This window comes from Balaenoptera musculus, chromosome 9 (genome assembly GCF_009873245.2).
Source record: "Balaenoptera musculus isolate JJ_BM4_2016_0621 chromosome 9, mBalMus1.pri.v3, whole genome shotgun sequence".
NCBI lineage: Eukaryota > Metazoa > Chordata > Mammalia > Artiodactyla > Balaenopteridae > Balaenoptera > Balaenoptera musculus.
Genome location: NC_045793.1, coordinates 69,041,197 through 69,062,668, shown reverse-complemented (window position 1 = coordinate 69,062,668; position 21,472 = coordinate 69,041,197). Strand labels below are relative to the sequence as shown.

Here is a 21,472-nt window from a genome sequence, read left to right as displayed (position 1 = left end):
AATAAATAAATAAATAAATCCTTCTTATTCTTTCAGTCATCCACTATAATAAGCATGGTGCCCTTCCACAACATATTTAACCCTCCTGAGATTATTTGTATTATCATTTTGCCCAAGATGTGAATAGGATATAATGAAATTAAATATTGTTCAAATTGACAGTTTTAGGGCAAATATAGCTTCAAAGTTACCTTACTAAAATAGTGTTCTCTTAGCCAGTTTAGAATTTATAGTTGAATTATATATGTTTAACAATGAAAATTGGACATTATCCTATAGGTAATAAAGAACCATTAAAGGATGTCAGATGTAGGAGTCACAAATGCTGATGGATTTTTAGAAAGGGTACCTTGATTGCAGTGCTGATAATGGAATAAAGAAGGCCTAGCACAAATGAATGAGGGAAAATGGCATATAGGTGTTTCATAATGCAGTGACCAGAGGGATGGAGACAGTGTATATTTTGCTTATAGAATATCATGTGAAATTTAAACTAATCACCATTTTTTACATAAATTTTAGAGAAAAGTGGTTATATTCCAAAAGTTTCTCAAGCTCACTTCTAAAAGTTTCTGTAGTTTATGGTAAAAAAAAAATCGCTAATTTTAAAAGATGTTTAATATTCTTCTATGGCTGTCATCTATCTCTGTGTCTGTAAATTGAGTCCAGCTCTGTGTTTTTATACTGTGGATTTACTGCAAGCATTACTTGTTTCTCAGAGCAGACATCAAATTTCATTTAGTAAAAAGGCCCCTAGTGTACTTCAATAATGATTTTCCTTAGGCAGTTGTATACTGTAACTTGAAGTTGAATAACATCTTTAGAGTTGATTATTTTCTAGGGATTAAAGGCGTGAAAAGATATTAGTTCCTTACCAGCAATCATCAATTTCCAGGAAGTACCTGAGACTGAATTTATTATTTTTTTAATTAATAGAAGAAGATTGTAAACACATGCATATTTAATTCAATACAAAATCTGAATGTATTATATCAGAGGCTCTTCAGGAAAACAATTAATATTTGGAGAATTATTTTTAGTGATTTTCTGCTTTCTTAAGTTAGGCATGGAAAACAGTAAAGATAAATTTATCAACTTATAATAATCAACATTTTAGGAAGTATCTGTTCCTGTTGAAAAAGTCCCAGGCCAAATAGATTGAAAAAAGCCATTTAATGACCTTCTTCCTTAATCAGTATCCCGTCTTGGGGGTGGAAGGAAAGGGTTATCCTTTTTCATTTTCTCCTCTTTATTTGGGGTTAAATTTGTATTTGGAAAATCTTTATAGAAGATACAAACAGGCCTTCTTCCCTGTCAAAATATAACACCAAAAAAATGGCATACGAAATGGATCTTTTCTCTTTCTGGGTTCAGGATCTTTGCCTTTTTCCAATATATTCTGCTAGGTTTTTATTTTTTGCTCCAACATTCTCAGTCTTTCAGCAATCCATTGCTGTAAAGTCCAAAGTTAGAAGAAAACCTATGTTATTTATACTCAACTCCCAAAGGCTCTATTCCTCTCTTCAGAGGGAGATGGAAAATACATAGCAATATGAACTTGACCATATAATGTAAGAATGGTAAATTAAAAGTTAAACACACATACACTCACATACATTTTTCATATTTGAGCATACATGAAAATGTAATCATCATCATTCTAGTAGAATAACAATTTTTTGTACTTTTTATATGTGTCAAATATTGCTCTAAGTTACTTGTTCTTTTCATTATCCCATAACAAACCACAAAATACTCTGTGCTTTAAAACAACCATTTATTGTGCTCATGGATTTAGTGGGTCAGGCTTTTAGAATGGGCTTAATGGGTTGGCTTGTTTCTGTTCCACTCTACTTCGTGCCTCATCTGGGGAGACTACCAGCTTGGAGAAGGGGGCTACTTGATAGCTTGGGGCGGGATCATCTGAAGGCATCTTCACTCACATACTTGAGGGATGATACTGGCTGTTGACTGAGACTTCACTAGACTGTTGGCTTGTGCACCTACGCATGGTGTCTCCAAGTGGTCTCTTCACATGACTAGTTCGGGCTTTCTTCTAGAAAGTCATAGAGTATCACTTCTACTGTAATCTGTTGATTAAAAGGTAGTCATAAAGGTACTCACAAGTACATGGGGAGGAAACAGACATCACCTGTTGGAAGAGTATAGCAAGTTTCTAGAAGGGCACTTTACACTCAATATTGCATACTGAGAGAAGTTCTACCTAGTACATAATCACCATTTTCCCCTAACCTTCTGTTCTTTATTCTAAGAGGTGTCCTCCTTAAAACCATGTGTGGAAAGAAAGAGAAAATTCACTTAAAGTAATTTTCTTAAGAAGAATAAAATAAAATAATAATCCAAATTAAAAACCAGGACTACAAAATGTAGACAATACAAAGCTTGATAGATATATTTCCCTGTTTTGCACTATGAAAGCTTTCCCTTAGAAGTGTCAGCAGAGTTCAAAAATAACACAATTATGAATCTTATATTAAGCCACCCCATAACCTTCTGAAAGGTTTGTAGACTTCTAATCTATTTCCCCCATATGCATACTATATATATGTTCAAATTAAATACTATAGATATATCTTAAATCCTTAATTACAAAAGCAAGGAGAAAATAACCTCTACTGAGAATCTTTTATTTATTATGCATCGTGCACATGTTATTTCATTAAATGTTAATATCTCTGGGAGGTGGGCGGCATTATCCACTTTTCATGAAAAAGGAATTAGGTAGGTTAAGTGAATTGCTTTACCTAGGAAAGACAGCTCAGAACTTGAATGAGGATACAGATCTATCGGATTCAGAAGTGGTAGGTTAAGAATGTGATTAATTGTCCTTTAGTTGCCTTAGTCTATAAACTAATCATTTAAAATCAGGCTGTTATAGTTTTAAATAAATAGATAGCAATATCACATTAGCTTTTAACTCTGCCTGCTCTTTTTACTGTATGCCTTTCGTGAGCTCACTTTACGACATTTGTATGTAATTTTTTCATATCTTCCCACCGTTACTTTCCTCCTCCCCCATCATTGCCTAACTAATCTGTCAGCTAATAACATATACAGAGATATAAAAATTGTGAAAACCTAAGTCATCAACCAGAAATCTTCCATTTTCTAAGCACCAAATCTATAAAACCACTTGCATCTGTACACATTGGTAAGATTAATTTTGGCCTTCAGATATTTTATGGAACTTCTCTTTCTACTAAGGACTTTTAAAGGACTTTTAAAGTCCTTTTTATTTTTTAAGGTCTTTGAAACAGCAGTTAGTTTCTCTCTCCTGAAGCTTGAACCATTCCTACTATAAATTCTTCTCTTCAATTTACAAATTTTTCCAATGATTCCTGCAAAGAAACAAACAAGTGAAATCTATTGGTTCCATATTCTTCTCTCCATTGCTACTTTTAGCTCTCCACTCCCCCTCTCAATCACACTTATCAAGGAGTTGATGATATTCACAGTCTTCCCAGACTCAATTCTACCATGGAACCCATTCCAATTTGGCTTGCTCGGCCTCAGAGAAATTGTTTTGCTAAGGTCACCAGTGACCAGCGTGTTGCTTTTGGATATTTCAATTCTCTTCTCATTTAAGTACTCAACAACTTTTGAAAAGTGCCTTCTCTCTTCTCTTTAAAGGATTCTTTTCTTTCTCTTCTGTAGTCTATTTGACAGCATATTCTTCTTTTTTTTTTTTTCCCAGTGTTTTTCCACTTCTAATTGCTAATATGGGAATTCCTTGGAGCTTTGTCCTGGGCACACTTTCTCATACCACACACTTTCTGCAGATGTGCTTAATATTTCATATTTGTCCCTTCAGATTCCCTCTTTATCCTCTTCCCATTTTGCTCTGTGACTCATGGGGCAATTTTATATAGACTGCACCAACGGCTGTCTTTGCCCTCTGGCTTATGATTGGGTTTGGTCAGTGAGAGGCACTGAAGGATATTGGAGAGTTGGAAGATGACAGGATGAGGGAAATTATTTCCCCATCTCTTGCCCAGCTAAGTCATTCAAGGAGGGATACATCCTGCTACCTAAGTCCATGGCTCCTATCAAATGATCTTGTATACTCTGGGGTTTCTTAGCTGCAACATCCCTAGTCCCTTCAGGCTTAGGGTCACTAAGTTCCCAGCTTTTGCTAGATCAGGATACTGCACCAGCTTCTATTAGCTCTTTTAACCTCTGTCCACACTTCCTAAATAATCCTTTCATTAAACTCCTACTTATTCATTTTAAGGGTACCGTCTGTTTCCTGTTGGGATCCTGACACATGGGATCCTTCACCAGGAAAGAAAGACTTAGGTGGAGTTACAGATACAAAGGCTTATCCAGAAATTATTCCTGTGAAAGATAAAAAGGAAGAAAAGCAGGATCAGGCAAAAAGAGCCTTCAAACGAGGCAGAACTAATATCTGGGAAAAGAAAGAAGGTGGGAGATGCAGGGTTGGTTATGAAAAGCTTCAGATTATAATGCAGACATGACAGAGTCTCAGCCAGTCCATTGGGGTGTTCTGGAGCAAATATAGATCATTAAAGGATTCCCCCATTGGACAAAAGTAGCATGACCCTCATGCATCCATCATCTTTAATTATTGACCTCTACCTGTGAAGAGTATGACCTTGGTTCAAAAGCTGAATGTATTCTAAAGGAAAAAGAGCTCGAGGCTGTCGGTTAACTGTACTCTTTGCAGCTGAATGCAAGTTCTTTCTTGAAGTCAGAGCTTAGTAGCACAGCTTCATGGCTGCCATATCAGGCAAACTTATGTATTTCTTCCACATCTTTAAACATCGTCTGTATCAGACAACTCACAATATCATACCTTTGTCTCTCTTTTATTAGCCCTAGGCCTATGTCACTGTCTACTAATCCTTTAAACTTAGATGTCTTTTCATGAATTTAGCGCATCCCAAAACAAATATACTGATTTTTCTATTCTTCTCACACCTGATACTGTTCTAGTATTTAGGAACTTTAAACTCCACCTTTCTTGTACCCTGTGCTCAAGCCAAAAGTATAGGAGTCATTCTTGATCCTCTCATCCTGCATACAACGTATCCTATTCGTTATCAGATCTGGCTACAGAAATGTATCTTGAGTTTTGCTTTTTACCTTCATCTTTACTATGACTTTCCTAGTTAAAGCCACTACCAGCTCTCATCCAGTTACTGGAATAGCCTCCTATTTGGCCTTCCCACTTCCATTCCTGTCACCTTCCAATCCACTGATTAGAAAAAAACTTCTTAAAATATATGTGGACCATGTTTATCTCCTCAGAATTGTCAATGGCTTCATAATTTACTTAAGATAAATCCTCAATATGGCCTCTAAGAATGTCCATTATGTGGCTTTTACCTGTTTCTGTGGTCTAATCATGTGCCTCTTTCCCTCTTGCTCACCAGGCTCCAGTCACACGTGCCTTCTCTGGAGGTCTTGTAGTATTTCTATTTTTTTGTCTGTTTGTTTGTTTCCTCACTTCCGGGTTCTGCTCAGAATGTTCCTCTCACTCAAGTTTATAACTATTACTCAACTTTTATGATTTAATTTAAATAAAACTTTTCTGTGGATTGCACTTTGAATCTCTTAATCTAAATCAGGCCTGTCTTTTGTACTCTCATAGAATTCCATTACCTGTATTTCATATAACTTATCACAGTTTATAATTATTTATTTGTGTAGTTGGTTTGTTTAATGTGGATCTTTCCCCCAAACAAGATCCAGGAAATGTCTTACTTATAACTACATCACCAGCATTTGGCTGAGTCCCTAGCATGTCATTGGGTCTCAATTTAGACTTCTTTTCATGGATAAATGAACAGATAATTATAAATCAAGTGATAACAGTAATATTCCATTTAATTTCATCCTATTTTTCTTTCAGAGGTTCTATGATTGATATTTTGGGTCTCATCCTTTTTCACTTCTGTGATTTTTCCATGGGTTACCTTATATTTTGGGATTTATGACCCTTGAGACCCAGTAAATATTTTCAGTCATCATAATACCTTAAATTCATATACATAGAGTCTTCAGTGTGCTTTAGTGTGTATTAACTTTATTCAATGATTGGAGTCATCACATGCTGACTTTGAATAAATATTTAGAAATCTACACTTAATGTGACTAACATACAGTGCATCTAACCAGTCAGATCCATTTATCTAGACATTGCTTGTACCTTATTCGTGAGGAAATTGATTTCCTTTACTAACTATGGAGACTGTGTTTTAGTCCAGGTACAATAGGCCAAAGAGCCTTCTCCAACTCCTCCAATATAATTATTTCCTGCCACCAACTAACTGAAGTGGCACACCCATTCACTAGATGAGAATGCATTCCAACAGCCAGCAAAGTGGATTCTTCTTGGCTTTCATTTTATCTGCCTAAAGAAAGCCCCTTGCAGAGGAACAGGAAGTCTGTGAAAGCATCATAGGGAATCTCGACTGAATACTGTCATTTTCTTTCTATACATTTATAAAGAGGCAGAGACTATAAGGAAATGTTGCCATCATTCCTATCTCCTTCTGAGGCATAGAAAATAGCTGTGCCTCTTGATTTAATATTACACATGCAACATTTCTCTTTACAGACTTATGATATGTTAGTTCAACTAGTTTAAAAGATTTGATTAGGAGAACCTTCTCCATTTGTACCCCACCCTTAATTTTTTTCTTTTCTGGCTGCATGTCATATGATGAGAGTTGGAACTGCCAGAATTGTGAGAAACCAAAGGCTTCCAGGCACCCATTAGGAGAAGGATGAGAAGAAGTTTTATTCAAAGCATATGGGTGTTGGAATTAACCAAATCTAAGAACCAGAGAATTTACTGTGCGTGGTTCAGGGATGCCATTACTCTCTAAATACCTCTTGCTAGAATGCAAATGCATTAGATCAATCCAGAAATGCTGTTCTTGATACAAAAAGTAAAGACCTATGTCGACAAGATCACGCTAAATAAAGGAAAGCTAAGTAGTGTTTTTGTTAAATATTTACAAATAATTTAAATATTGTCCTGATGCTCATGTGTAAGTGTTATTATAAATTGCGTAACTGACATCTCAATTATGGCATTCCTTGGGAATGATTCTCATTTATACAAAGTCCGTTATATTTCACAACCCAACATAAAAACTCTGTGAAATAAAGCTTTTTTCTTTTTCAGCTGTAAAAGCTTTGTATCTCTAAGCACAACTTCTTTTATGTCCATTCAGTTGAAGGGAAGGGGTGAGGCCTCTCAGGAAAGTGAAACCCATAGTGACTTCTGTTCCTGACTCCTTCCTTATGAGCCATTTTCTCTTTATCAACCTCAGGGTCTCCTTCTAACTCTCCTACCCATGTTTTTCATTATGAAAAAAGCCTTTAAGTGAATTCATTCTATAAATATTTATATATACCAAGCACTCTTCCAAGCACTGGGAAATAACACTGAACAAACAGATAAAAATCCCTCCTCTCATGGGATGTCTATCTTAGAGCCCAGGAGAGGATGGTGGCACAAAATCTAACACATACGTTCAGATGAATATCAAGGGCAAACTCAATACGTATTTTTAGTTGTTTTGTTCTCTTTGTGGAATCCCATCAGGGCTTAAAACCACTTACGTTACCCCTAATTCTAATGTGAGGAGACAAATATTAAATAATATAAATAACTTAAATATTTGATAATAAGATATTATATTCAAAACAAATAAAAGTGTGATGGAGGGATGGTGTGTAGGAATGTTAAATTTTAAATTGAATGACCAGGTGAGACTTTACTGAAAAGATAGCATTCATCTAAAGATCTGAAGGATGTCAGTTAACCAGTCATTTTAAATTTGAGTTACTTACACTAAATTAACTGGGGAATTTTAATAAATTTCAGCACAGGTATCCAGGTGGAAAACTATAATTAATTAAGTAATGAATTACTATTCTAATTTATTAATTAACTTGTTGGTAATTTATCAGACAGACCTCTGGAATCATCTCAGTTCATGACTACCCATGGGTGGTAAGGGATAGGCCATATTAAGGAAAGGAGAGAGCTCAGGGGGCCGGTTAAGAAGCTATCACAATCCAAGTGAAAGAGAAAGAATCTGAATGAAGACACTGATATTTTTCCAAAATGACGTTTTCCCAAAGTAATCCGGTTTCTGGCCTTTTTTGTGTTCTTTCATTGCTCCTTACTACCTTTAGAATAGTGCCCAAACCTCTTTGTTTGACATTGAAATCCTTTCAAAAATTGGCTTCTTACTGGTTTCTCTAATAGGTGTGTCTGTATTCCAATAAAACTTTATTTACAGAAATAGATTGTGGGCCAATGTTTACTGCAGTCAGCTGTTTGCCTACCCCTGGTCTACTTTATGGGACTCTCCCATTCTTAGCACATAGCTTCCATTCTAAAAGTTATCTCACTAGTGTCAGAAACTGCTGAATTCACAGCCCGTATGTCAACATTCCAGGTAAGAAGTTGGAGGAAGAGAAAAAAGATTAAAAGAGCCCTTGCTAGCTCTTTCCTCAAATAGAACCTTCCTATATATCTCACCCAACATCCACTTACATCTCACTGGCCACTTCATGCAAAGAACCTGAGGAATATAGTTGTTTAGATGGATATATTTTCATTTAATAAAATTAGGGTTCTGTTACCAAGGAAGAAAGAAAGAATGGATATTGGGTGGGTTTCTAGCAGTCTCTGTCATGTCTATCAGATTTTAATCACCCAGTGTCATTTTCTTCATTTGTTAAAATGGGAGACTGTTAGCACCTCACAGAGTTGTTCGGTGAAGATTGAATGATCCAACACACGAATGCTGTTAGGACACTGCCATGCATACTGTAAGCTCTCAGTAAAACTGACACATGTTGGAATTAGCCTTATTTTCATCTTTTGTGTGTTTTGATCTTTGTTGTATTTCCAGTGCCTAGAATGCTTTCTAACACATAGGAGATCAATAAACACTTTTTTTTTGAATGAATAAATGAAGCGCCATTATCATCAGTTTAGATTTTTATTTTTTTTATTTTTTTAATTTTTTTTATTTTTTTTTTTTATTTTTATTTATTTATTTATTTATGGCTGTGTTGGGTCTTCGTTTCTGTGCGAGGGCCTTCTCTAGTTGTGGCAAGCGGGGACCACTCTTCATCGCGGTGCGCGGGCCTCTCACCATCGCGGCCTCTCTTGTTGCGGAGCACAGGCTCCAGACGCGCAAGCTCAGCAATTGTGGCTTTCGGGCCCAGCTGCTCCGCGTCATGTGGGATCTTCCCAGACCAGGGCTCGAACCCGTGTCCCCTGCATTGGCAGGCAGACTCTCAACCACTGCGCCACCAGGGAAGCCCAGTTTAGATTTTTAGATAGCAGGCAACAGAGACTGATTCTGGCCCACTTAATCCCTTATTAAAATAATGGTACTTACTTCTAGAAGTGACAAGATACCTGGAGAGTCAGGCTCAGACAGGGACAGGTATCCTATTATTGCTGTAATCGTTTAGACCAGAGCTATTTTCACACTGTGCTTGAATAACTCCACTCATGAGTGGAGTCTAATGATCAAAATGTGACCGAATCATCTGTCTCCCTTTGGATAGGAGAGAACGGAACACCTTGTTTTATAGTCCCACCAAAATGGCATGTAACTGGAGAGAAGCAAAGAATTAGGATGAAATCCATGTGAAGGATGAAATCAGCAGGAAGAAACTGGGTGGAAAGCACAAAGAAATATCCATCACATGTTCTTATTCCTTTTAGTTTGTGTTGCTTCCACAAAGTCATGGTTGTGATGTAAGAGCATCCCCTGGGAGGAAAAAACACCTAGCAATTTAGCCTCTGTTAATGCATCAGTATCTGCATTTTTTTCCATTTTAAAAGCCAACTACCACCTTGTAAAACTGATTGCAGGAACCCTGAAAAGATGAGACCAACAAGAAGAGTTTTTTTGGTTTTTTTTCTTAAGGATAAGATGACAGAATATGACAGTGAGGTTGTGGGATTGATAGAGAACAGTAAATAGATGTCGAAAAAAGGTTAGGCACTAATGCCAAATACAGGTACCGTGCCTTTAGGTAATGACATCTATATACATAATCCTTCCAGTCATTTAATTTCATAAATTATCTAAGTAATTGTTTCTAAATATTTTAGTTTCTATGATGATTACAGTGCCAGTCTGCTTGGTTACTGAGCAATTGATTACTGTCTCTGATAAAAAGTTGAAACCAGACGGTTTTTCATTTTGTTTGCCTTTATAGATGTAGCAGTGAATGTAGGTCCATGACAACCTAGGGGTTTATTTTTAAGCATGATTCACAGTAGTTCCATCTACTATCATTATGAAAGTCTGTCAGACATTTGGAATTGCTTTAATTTGGTAAATTTTATTGAGATTTTTACAGATGGTAAAATTAAAATTATTATTTTTTTAATTGTTAGGGAAAAAAAACCAATTAATATAATCTGCCCAAATTTATTTGCATAATTGCAAATATATGTGCTACCACTGATGACCATTCCAAACCATTGTTGGAAAGCTAGTAGACTAGCAGACTGTATTTATTTATTTATTTATTTATTTATTTATTTATTTATGGCTGTGTTGGGTCTTCGTTTCTGTGCGAGGGCTTTCTCTAGTTGTGGCAAGTGGGGGCCACTCTTCATCGCAGTGCGCTGGCCTCTCACTGTCGCGGCCTCTCGTTGCGGAGCACAGGCTCCAGACGCGCAGGCTCAGTAGTTGTGGCACACGGGCCCAGTTGGTCCGCGGCATGTGGGATCTTCCCAGACCAGGGCTCGAACCCGTGTCCCCTGCATTGGCAGGAGGATTCTCAACCACTGCACCACCAGGGAAGCCCCAGACTGCATATTTAAGGAACTTTAGAGCTTATTTAGCTTCATTTAATAATCTGGGTCTAAATATAACACTTGTTTAGATATTAAAAAATTGATAAGTTTAGATTGATAAAAATGACACCCTTCTTTGCTCTTGGAATGTGGAGTTTAAAAAACTGAACAAAGTAAAAGTCTACTTGTATGAAACTAGACCTTATAAAATTTTCTTCACACTGTATTTTTAATCATATTTCTTCTATGATTTGGTGTTAGAAAATGTGTATAAAATGCCATTGGAGTGAGCAATTAAAGATTATTATGCAAAATAGAATAACTGAAATATATTATTTAGGGATTAAAAATCTTTAACATTCTATAACTTGTCAATTCTTTTCTTTGTTTAATGATACTAATCTTTCAATCTTTCTTTTTCTTTCTGCAGTGCTTTAATACCTTATTGAAACTACAAACCCATATCCACAGTGGTCTCATGTTGACAGACTGCATATTTTGAAAGCTTGAGATATTTTATAATGAAACATGCCATGTGGAAACTTTGAAGCATAAATTCTGCCAAACATCTGAATAAAGAATTTCTCATCTGGTATGTAAGAGATCTCCTCACCACCACAATGACAAACCAGGAAAAATGGGCCCATCTCAGCCCCTCAGAATTTTCCCAGCTTCAGAAATACGCTGAATGTAAGTATTCATATTGATAATATGATTTGACTTGGTATTTGCGCTAAACAACGTTATTATTTACTTACCAAAACAGATTATAAATCCCGTTCAGCATTGGGATAAATACAGGTGTGTCTTTTGTGTTTTCAAGTAAGTGAACTTGAGACTACCAGTTTGGCATGAGAAAAAGGAAAAGGTAAACTTAAATCGAACATTAGATCTCGAAGAAAAAGAACTAGAACGTTAGATGCAAAAGTGAACTTGGAAACACTCCCGCTGTAAGAGATGTGAAGCAAAGGATAAGATAGTTTGGGAGAATGGAGACTGGTGAGTCTGTAACCTTGAAGAAGGATAAGCAGAAGTAAGGGGAAAAGTGAGATTTTTTTTTTTCCTGCATAACATTTCAAAAAGATTGGGAGTAGGGAGTCATAGATACATCATGGCATTGAAATTAGAGGTTGTAAAAGAAAGAAGGTGTAGGATCTTACACCATGTTGTTTAGTGTGTGTATTGATACAAAAGATAGGCCATGGTGATTCACTTTATAGTATGCAATTTTTAAATATGGTAAGCTTCTTTACACATAAACAGTAAAATTGTATTTATTTATTGTTCTTACCATGGATTTTCAAAAATACATCCGTGTCACAAATTGAGTTTCAGCAATAAATATGGGTAGCAACTGTGTCAAGGTATTGAAGAGAGAAAATGAAGCAACTAATAAATAGGAGGGAGCAAAAGGCTGGGAGCACGATGAGTAGAGAAAAAATAATATGCAGGGAATGTAATAAGAATGGTGAGTGTTAGAGAATAAAATGCAAGAAGCGGAAAGCAAAAAAAGAACCAATAGCACGCAATAGTGAAAGAGGCAAAAACTGGAACAGCTGGAGATGCTTATGCAGAGAATTGGGACATGTAGGAGAGAAGTGTCAGGAGTGAATTGAATCATATTATGAAGAGGCAGAGAAAAGGATTAAACTCAAATGGAGGATTGGAATAATAAGAAATAGATATGTGAGTGAATAATAACACTCACATTTATGGGGTACATAGTATAAGTCAGGAACATTAGTAAACAATGTATATCATCTGAAGAGGCCAATTTCATAGGTTTTCCAGACTTTTCCTAACTGGAGAGCTGAAGTGTTCTGGGTGAGGTTATCAGAGTGCTGGTGGGTATTTGTAAGGAAGATGCAAACCCATGTAACCTGTAAGTTTTCTCCATCAATAATGATAAAAATACAGCAACTATCAAATGGAGGGGAGGATCAGAAATTGTTGACATCAAAATGTGGTGCTTATACTGAAAAACTGTTTTGAGCCACTGAAAGCACAATTCATCTACTTATCACATGAAGACAATTTATCCCAGAATGGCTGAATTCTTGTCTGCATGTTTATACTCAGTGATTTCTAAACTGACTAAAAAATGATTTACCTATGTTTTGTAATTTCTGTATGCTCTTTACTGTTGTGATATATCCAATAATTAAGTAAATATTTCTGAACATCTTCTTTAGGGAGAGTATTCTGCTTGGCACTGTAGGAGATGCAAATATGAACAGATATGGGCCCTCCCTTTTTGGAATTTACAGTTTAATGAAGGCTAGAAACTAATGGATAAACAACTCTAGGATAAACGATATCTAGGTGAAATATCTAAGCGCTACAAGCAAAGTTTAGGGATCTGTAGGGCAATAGTATGCAGCTAGAGATGGAAAAAGGGAAGGCTTCATGGAAGAAGTAGAATTTGAAATGAATCTTAAAAATAGATTCATGGTAAATGCAGAAAAAATGATATAAATTAAAAGAAAAATTTAGCATACATTTGAGGAAGTGAGATGAGCTACATTTAGCCACACTACAAATTAAGGGAGTAAGTGGAGGTAAGGCTATAAAAATGAGGTGGAATTTAAATATACAATGCTCAACTTGAGTTAGGCAGTGAAGAGTAATTGTAGAATGTTAAGCGTAAGGCATCATGAACAATGCTATGCTCCAAGAAGCTTAATTTACAAATACGAAAATAGTATATGTGACAAAGAGATTGAAATTAGGCCAGTGGGCTACTGGAATAGACTAAAAAACGTGGATGGAGAAAGATGACCAGAAAAGCATAGATTCAAATATTACATCATTAAAACTAGTGGAAAAGAACTTGGGCAATAATAAAATACAAGAATTGAGAGAGAGAGAGAGAGAGAGAGAGAGAGGCAGAAAGAGACAGAGTTCTAAAATTTAGCTCTAAAAATTTGACTTGGAGGACAGGGGAATTTGGTGACATAATCTCCCAAGTAAAAGAAACATAATGGTTTGGTTTAGATTATGCTGAATTTAGCTGGATTATTAAAATATATTTTCCAGTGTTTAGGTACTTACAGGAAATATGCCTGTGGAGGCACTAGTATAAAATAGATAAATTATTGCCATGATAGCTAAATTATTATTTGCAATAACTTTTGCTCAGATATTCAAATTGTATTTGAACTGATAAACAGAATTTAGTACTAAAGTAATAAATATATTATTACAGGCTGCTACTTTTATTTTATTGGCTAAGGAATATGGAGGTACATTTAATTATATCATTAAAATGCTTGATTCAGTAATAGATTTGCAGAAATACCTAAGACAAGTGGTAATAAAAATTGTCATAAATGTAAAAGTTCTAACCTCTTGAGACAAAGATTAATGGGCATTCAATAAATTGGTAGTGAGTAGTGACACAGTGAGTATAAGAACATTATTAAAATGGATCTTATGAGAAGACATATTAACTGTGAAGGAAATAAATAGTGCTGATTCCATGATCATTAGACTTGCTACTCTTTTTTAAATAACCAAGACAACAATGAAGAGTGTTAGACTGAATCCTCTAAGAAGTTTCCTGTATAATTAAATAGCAAAGAATATTATGATTAGGATGGATCTTTGTATAATAAATTGCCATTGTGAAAACATAACAGGAGATAAACTTATTATCCTGAAGATTATAAAAGTGGTATATTTTCCATGCTATTCAGTACACGTGATCAGTTTATCAGCAGCATTTAAGGATCAGATTTTTCATGTTGCAATGAAGCGTTGGCAAAGTGACATCCCTCTGTAGTCTATTAGAAAAGTGATATATCAGATTTTAATTGTTTTGTAACTTTCAATAAGAAATTATTTATATGTATTAAATGACTAAATTTTTAAAAAGTTATTAATTTAAGTTTAAATTTGCAGCGTGCTAAGATTATATGTGATATATTTCAAATAAGTGTTCTATACGCTTTTGGGGATTGGGGTGGGGTCGTCGAATTCTTGGTTGAGATGAATGAGTTCATGAAACCCCTGCCCCACAAAACCAAATCATTCAATGTTGGACGTCGATGATACCATAAAGATCTTTTTCTCAAGTTATCTGATGTTGAGTTCTCTCCACGATTGCCACAATATATCGTGTCGTATTCTGTTTAGGCTGCTATAATGAAGTACCATAGACTGGGTGATTTATAAACAACAGAAAATTATTTCTCATAGTTCTGGAGGCTGGAAGTTTGAGATTAGGGTGCGAGCATGGATTCTGGTAAAGGTCCTCTTCTGGGCTGCAAACTGCCAACTTCTTGTATTCTCACATGGTGGAAGGAACAAGAGAAGAGCAGCAAGCTCTCCTGGGATTCTTATAAGGGCACTAATTCAGTTCATCAGGGTTCTACCCTAAGAACCTCATCTAATTCTATTTACCTCTCAAAGATCCCTCATATTGTGAGGTAAGGTTTCAACATATGCATTAGGGGAGACACAAATTTTAGTCCATTACACCCTGTAACTATACATGTTGTTTCAGTTTCTAGGCTTTCCTCATAATTAATTGGGGGAAAAAATAGTGATGTTGGCACAGCATTCCTGGCTAGGCAGCTAGCACATCAAACAGCTGTGTTCAAATCCTGGTCCTACCATATTTTAGATGTCTGACTTTCAAAAGTTATATAACCTCTCTGTGTCCCAATTTTCATACTTGTAAAATGGGAAAAATAATAAATATGTCGAATGTTGTAAGGATTAAATTGAATGAGTTAATATATGTCAAGTAATGAGAACAGTGCGTGGTGAGTTGCAAGTTATATAACTGTTTACGATTATTATTTTAATAGAGAGGGAGTGAGTGTGTTATGTTGGCTGTTTGAATATATTGTTGATGATCAAGTTAAAAAGTGCTGCATTTTAGAGCATTAAGAGCCAATGTCTTTTTTTCTGCTGTAAGACCACATTCTTCCCACAAGGTAGAAGCTTCTGGTGCTGTTGGCAGCCTCGGATCTGTGTTGTCCCCACAAATGCTGAAGGCAGCTAATGTGAAGCCTGCTGTGGCTGCCTACAGCATGCTGAGCCCATGCTCCTGTTTAGGGTTTCAGGCTGAGTCACTCTGTGGGGAGCATTTCCATTGATATGTGGGAGAGGGGTATACTTTTCTTTTCCACTCTTCATAAAAAGTCATCCAAACTGTTGTGATAAGATGGACAGCTCTCTCTCCTGCCGTGTAGAGAATTGAGCTTATCACATTATTAGTTTGTCGTTGCTTCCTGGCATCTTTTCATGGATAACAATATTTTCTATGTAAAATCTACACAGTATTTCCAAGCGATTCATTATCTGCCCAAGTATTGTCACTTAGGATTAGCTTTTTATTTGCTATGTACAAAGCGTGTTATATAGCGTGTACATTATTTTTGAAAAATACTGTGTTATTACAGTGGGAATACTTCCAAACTCTCATAAATTTCATACTGTTTATAGCAGCTGGCGTTGTAGAGAGTTGCAGAATTATTTGATGACTTGTTCTTTTCAGTAAGGACCAGCATGCCTAATATTTGGACCTAGTGTACAGTTTCTTCCATTGAAGCGAGGCATGTGGTGTGGCTTAGTGGAAAGAGCACAGGCTTTGTAAGCAAACTAATATTCGACAGTGTTGAACCGCAGCCCCAAATTCAACTTACTAGCCTTGGGACCTTGGGAAGGTTACATGTACAACCTGTGCCTCAGCTTCCTCACCTGGTAAAGTAGAATTCCACCTCACAGTGTTGTAGGATTTAATGAGACAGTAATCATCATTATCATAAATAATCAATTTTTAGTACCCTATTCTAAATAATATACAAATATTAATTCATTGAATACTCACAATCAGCCTTAGAGGTGGCAGATGATCTCCGTCAGGCAGATTGCCTGGCCTATTGCTATGGCACAATAAGCAATAACAAAGATCAAAACAGTAGTAATTCATTTATATTTCTTACAGAGATCACTTTGTTAATAAACAGATTGTTAATCATGTTTCTAAAATAGGGGAATCTGGAACCCAGGATTCAGGTCCTCTTATCTCCATCAGCCACAGCCATCTCTCAAAGGGCTTTTGTACACAGGACAAAGCAAAGAAACAAAGCTTTTAACTATGGCTTTGGCCCCAGAACACCTTTCTGCTCCCTTATCCTGCTACATGGTGGGGATGCTGTGTCAACCTCCGTGAGCAGTTTTCATCATTCTACCCACGCTGCTTTTCTCCCATCTCTGGACCCTCCTTCACTCTTCCTTATGAAAAACATAGGAGGGAAAAGAGAGGAGAATAAACTCAGGAAGCAATTATAATAAAAAATTTGGTAAAGTGCTTGGCCATTTTAAGTAGCTTTCCTCTCCCAAGAAACCCCACCCTCTAGCATGATGATCTGTGTCTTGGAGATGTATTTTGTGCTTGATCCATACATGATGGGTTAAGGAAACTGGAGGGAGAGACTAGACCTCCTCCCCTGTGCATATTCAATTTATTGTTAAGCAAATTTAGATCACATATTAGCCCTCTTTCTAATTTGTCCCACTGGGATTAGCGCTTACGTTTCTTCTAGGCCCTTTGTTATTGTACGTTGACTCTATTTTGGAAGGCCAAGCCACTTAATTACTCTCTTTGTACAAGACAGAAGAATAAATGGCACAGAGTCAATTAACATAGCGGCTGAGAACACCTAATTTGTTGTTAGATTAGACTGGGTTTGAGTTCCGGTGCTGTGATGTGCACCTCGTTTTCTTCACCGTTGTCCTAGGATTGCAATGATGATGAAGTGTGAAGAGGCCTGTAAAGTGCTCAGGACTCAATCAATTATTGTTTTGATGAGGCTCATGATGGTGGTGACTGTGGTGGTTTAATATCAAATGAGGACTTTTTGTTCTTTGATTTGTGACTACTCAGTTATACTACTTATGTGGAATGTCTTGACTTTGCCCTGACACTTGTCTGAAATCAGGATCTGTGACTCTATTTTAGATAATACATGTCTGTCATTTCCGACCCTGTTTCTTCTGATTTCACACTGATTAGCTCAGCAGTTCCTGGCTGTGACCCAGATTTTATTTCTGGAACGTATGTTGGCTGCATAATCTCTTTCGCCTCATCTCTGGCTCCAGTTCCTATTTGTTGTACTGCTTCAGACTGAATTTCCTGTTGGTGGCTTCTCTGGGTCCATATACCTTAAGTTTTTCAATACCTAAATCTGCAGTAGTAAAAGAAAGTAATAACTATGAATGTCTAAGTTTCCGTTATTTTAGTATCCTAAAAATATATCATTTTCAATGATTTTTAAACATCTTTTTCAACGTTTCAAACTTTGCCCCAAACCTTAAATTAAGATTTATGGTCAAACAAACTTTAATAGTGAAGTTAGGACTTCTGTGAAGTATTTTGGTCAAAGTGGACCAAATTAGACTATGGCTGAAAAATTCACAAAATCTCAGTGGCTTAACAAAACAGAAGTTTATTTCTTGCTCCTATTACATTTCCAAATCTGAATCAGCAAATGGTTTAATTTCACATTATCCTTGATCAAGTCCCAGTCTGATGGAGCAGCCTTCAACTTTAAAATTGGCAGATGCTGTGACAGGGAGAAATAGACTTTGTGCATTGGGTGCTAGCTCTTAAGCCTTCTCCCTGATAATGTTTAGCTTACGTTTCTTTGGCCAAAGCAATCCACATGACCACATCTAACTTCACGGGAGTAGAGAAATGCATTCCTTCTGTCTGTCCAGCATCAGGGGAGACTGAACTATTTGGTGAAAACTACTAATGTGGACAGTATCACACAAATAAAATATAACCTACTATTTACCTTGGAACATTAAGCAAGTCATCACAATCCCTTTAACCTTGTTTCTTCGTCTTACAAAATGAGGATAGTGCTCCCCACCTATAAATAATTACTCTTGTTTTTATTACTAATATTAGTATGACAAGTTGTAACAAAAGTTGTCACAAAGATTCATACAGATTAAATTATGTACTTCATCCTTAATTCAGCTGTAGATTAAAGGTTGTTATTTGCTAGAAGTTTCCTTAGATGCCACCACCCACATTATAGCAGGAAGTGCCACACACACACATATCCACACACGCACACACACAAATATGAGTATGCAGACTTAGACGGACTTAATTTTACTCGCTGGTCATTATTCACCCAACAGTATTGAGTACCTTTCACTCTTAGGCATTATGCTTGGTTCTAGATAATACAGAAATGAATATCATAGTTCTTTCAATCAAAGAGCTTAGTCTATTCAGAGAGACAAATATCATGGCAAACGATGAGAAAGCAGTGAAATACTTACTCCGGATATTATATATGCAAGATTCTTTTTAATTGAGGTACAATTGACAGAAAACGTTGTTTTAGGTGTACAACATAATGATTTGATATGTATTGCAAATGATTACCACAATAAATTTAATTAGGGCTTCCCTGGTGGCGCAGTGGTTGGGAGTCTGCCTGCTAGTGCGGGGGACACGGGTTCGGGCCCTGGTCTGGGAGGATCCCACATGCCGCGGAGCGGCTGGGCCCGTGAGCCACAACTACTGAGCCTGCGCGTCTGGAGCCTGTGCCCCGCAACGGGAGGGGCCGCGATGGTGAGAGGCCCGCGCACCGCGATGAGGAGCGGTCCCCGCACCGCGATGAGGAGTGGCCCCCGCTTGCCGCAGCTGGAGAGGGCCCTCGCGCGAACCGAAGACCCGGCACAGCCAAAAATAAAAAATAAATAAATAAAAATAAATTTAATTAACATCCATCACCACACAGGTAAAATTTTTTTTCTTGAGATGAGAACTTTTAAGATGCACTCTCTTAGCAACTTTCAAATATACAATACAGCATTGTTAACTGTAGTCACTGTGTTCTGCTATACTTATAACTGGAGGTTTGTACCTTTGGAACACCTTTACCCATTTCACCCCCTGCCCCTTGCCTTGGGAAACCACCATTTTGTTCGTTGTAAGTTAAATTTTGTAAGATTCCCCATGTAAGTGAGATTTTACAGTATTTGTCTTTCTGTTTTCTGACTTATTTCACTTAACATAATGCCCTCAAGGTCTACCCATGTTGTTGTCACAAATGGCAGGATGTCCTTCTTTCTAATGGGTAGATTATATATGTATACAAATAAGTGGTAAAGAAAATTATATAGAAAATATGTAAATTATATACCATTTATCTGTCTTTACCATTATCTTTACCATTTATTTGTCTACGGACACTTAGGTTGTTTCCATGTCTTGGCTACTGTAAATAATGCTGCAATGAAAATGAAGGTGCAGATATCTCTTCAGGATATTGATTTTATTTCTTTCAGGTATATACCCAGAAGTGGAATTGCTGGAAAATATGGTAGTTCTATTCTTAAATTTTGGAAAACCCTCCATACTGTTTTCCATAGTGGTTGCACCAATTTACATTTCCATCGGCAGTGTACAAGGTTCTTGTACATATCCTTGCCAATACTTGTTATCTTTTATCTTTTTGAGGATAGCCATTCTGACAGGTATGAAGTGTTATCGTGATTTTTAAAAATTTTTATTTATTTATTTATTTATTTTATTTTTGGCTGCATTGGATCTTTGTTGCTTCACACGGGCTTTCTCTAGTTGCAGCGAGCCGGGGCTACTCTTTGTTGCGGTGTGCGGCGTCTCATTGCGGAGGCTTCTCTTGTTGCAGAGCGTGGGCTCTAGGCTCGTGGGCTTCAGTAGCTGTGGCTCGTGGGCTTTAGAGTGCAGACTCAGTAGTTATGGCACACGGGCTTAGTTGCTCGGCGGCATGTGGGATCTTCCCGGACTAGGGCTCGAACCCATGTGCCCTGCATTGGCAGGCGGATTCTTAACAACTGCGCCACCAGGGAAGTCCCCTATTGTGATTTTGACTGGCATTTTCTTGATGATGAGTGATGTAGAGCACCCTTTCAGGTACCTGTTGGTACATGATATGCAAATAGGCATCTTTCTCTGAGACACTGGGTGTTTCAGTCTGTAGCCTCTGCGCTGTGCCCTGGGGATCAGACAGTTAAGAACGGATTCTCTGTTACAGGCTTGTGGGACCCCAGAACATAAACCCCACTGGCCACCAGAGCCAATTAATCAAGGGATGCATCCCCTGGGCCCAGCTGCAAAAGCTGGGGCACCAGACCTCTGTGCAAGCTCCTTTCTGGTATATTAAGCAACCTGGAGTGAGGCAGGGAGAGAGAGAGCAAAAAGGTGGTGCCTGCCTCTGGAGAGTATTGCAGTCAGCCCCTAGATGTGTATTAAATTAGATACTTGCTCCTCAGGCCACAGCCTTTAAGATAAGCAAGTAGTCCTTTTTAATGGAAAGACTGGACATCTTTCCTACACAAAATGTTGCATACTTTCTCCTGGAAGAAACCATTTTACTCATTTAAAATTCTGTATCGCTCCATGATGTCCTCCCTGTGGTGTTGATCACATTAATGTATACCTGTATCTATATCTCTCTATCTACAGACATCTGATAAGCTATACATAATATATTCTCATTTAGAAATTTGAGCATTACAGATTTTAACCTGCTTCCTCTGCACTGGACCTGGGGGCTTAGCCACAGGGAGTCCGCCTGAGCCTGTGAAGAACAGTTTCTCAGTTCCCTATAGCCTTGTGGGTCTCTT

The 21,472-nt window shown here is 37.1% G+C and overlaps 1 protein-coding gene across 6 annotated transcripts in view; it reads left to right on the top strand.

Moving 5' to 3' along the window:
* The window catches only part of DGKB (diacylglycerol kinase beta), a 706,264-nt gene that overhangs the window by 47,434 nt on the left and 637,358 nt on the right, over positions 1-21,472 (top strand). For 5 of the 6 annotated variants that reach the window (XM_036862745.1, XM_036862743.1, XM_036862746.1 and 2 more), the window contains exon 2: positions 11,262-11,521. In XM_036862745.1, coding sequence (XP_036718640.1) covers positions 11,452-11,521 — 70 coding nt within the window. In that variant the 5' untranslated portion in view covers positions 11,262-11,451. Of the gene's footprint in view, positions 1-11,261; positions 11,522-21,472 lie in introns of those variants that run through there. The other variant, XM_036862747.1, reaches the window with a different exon arrangement.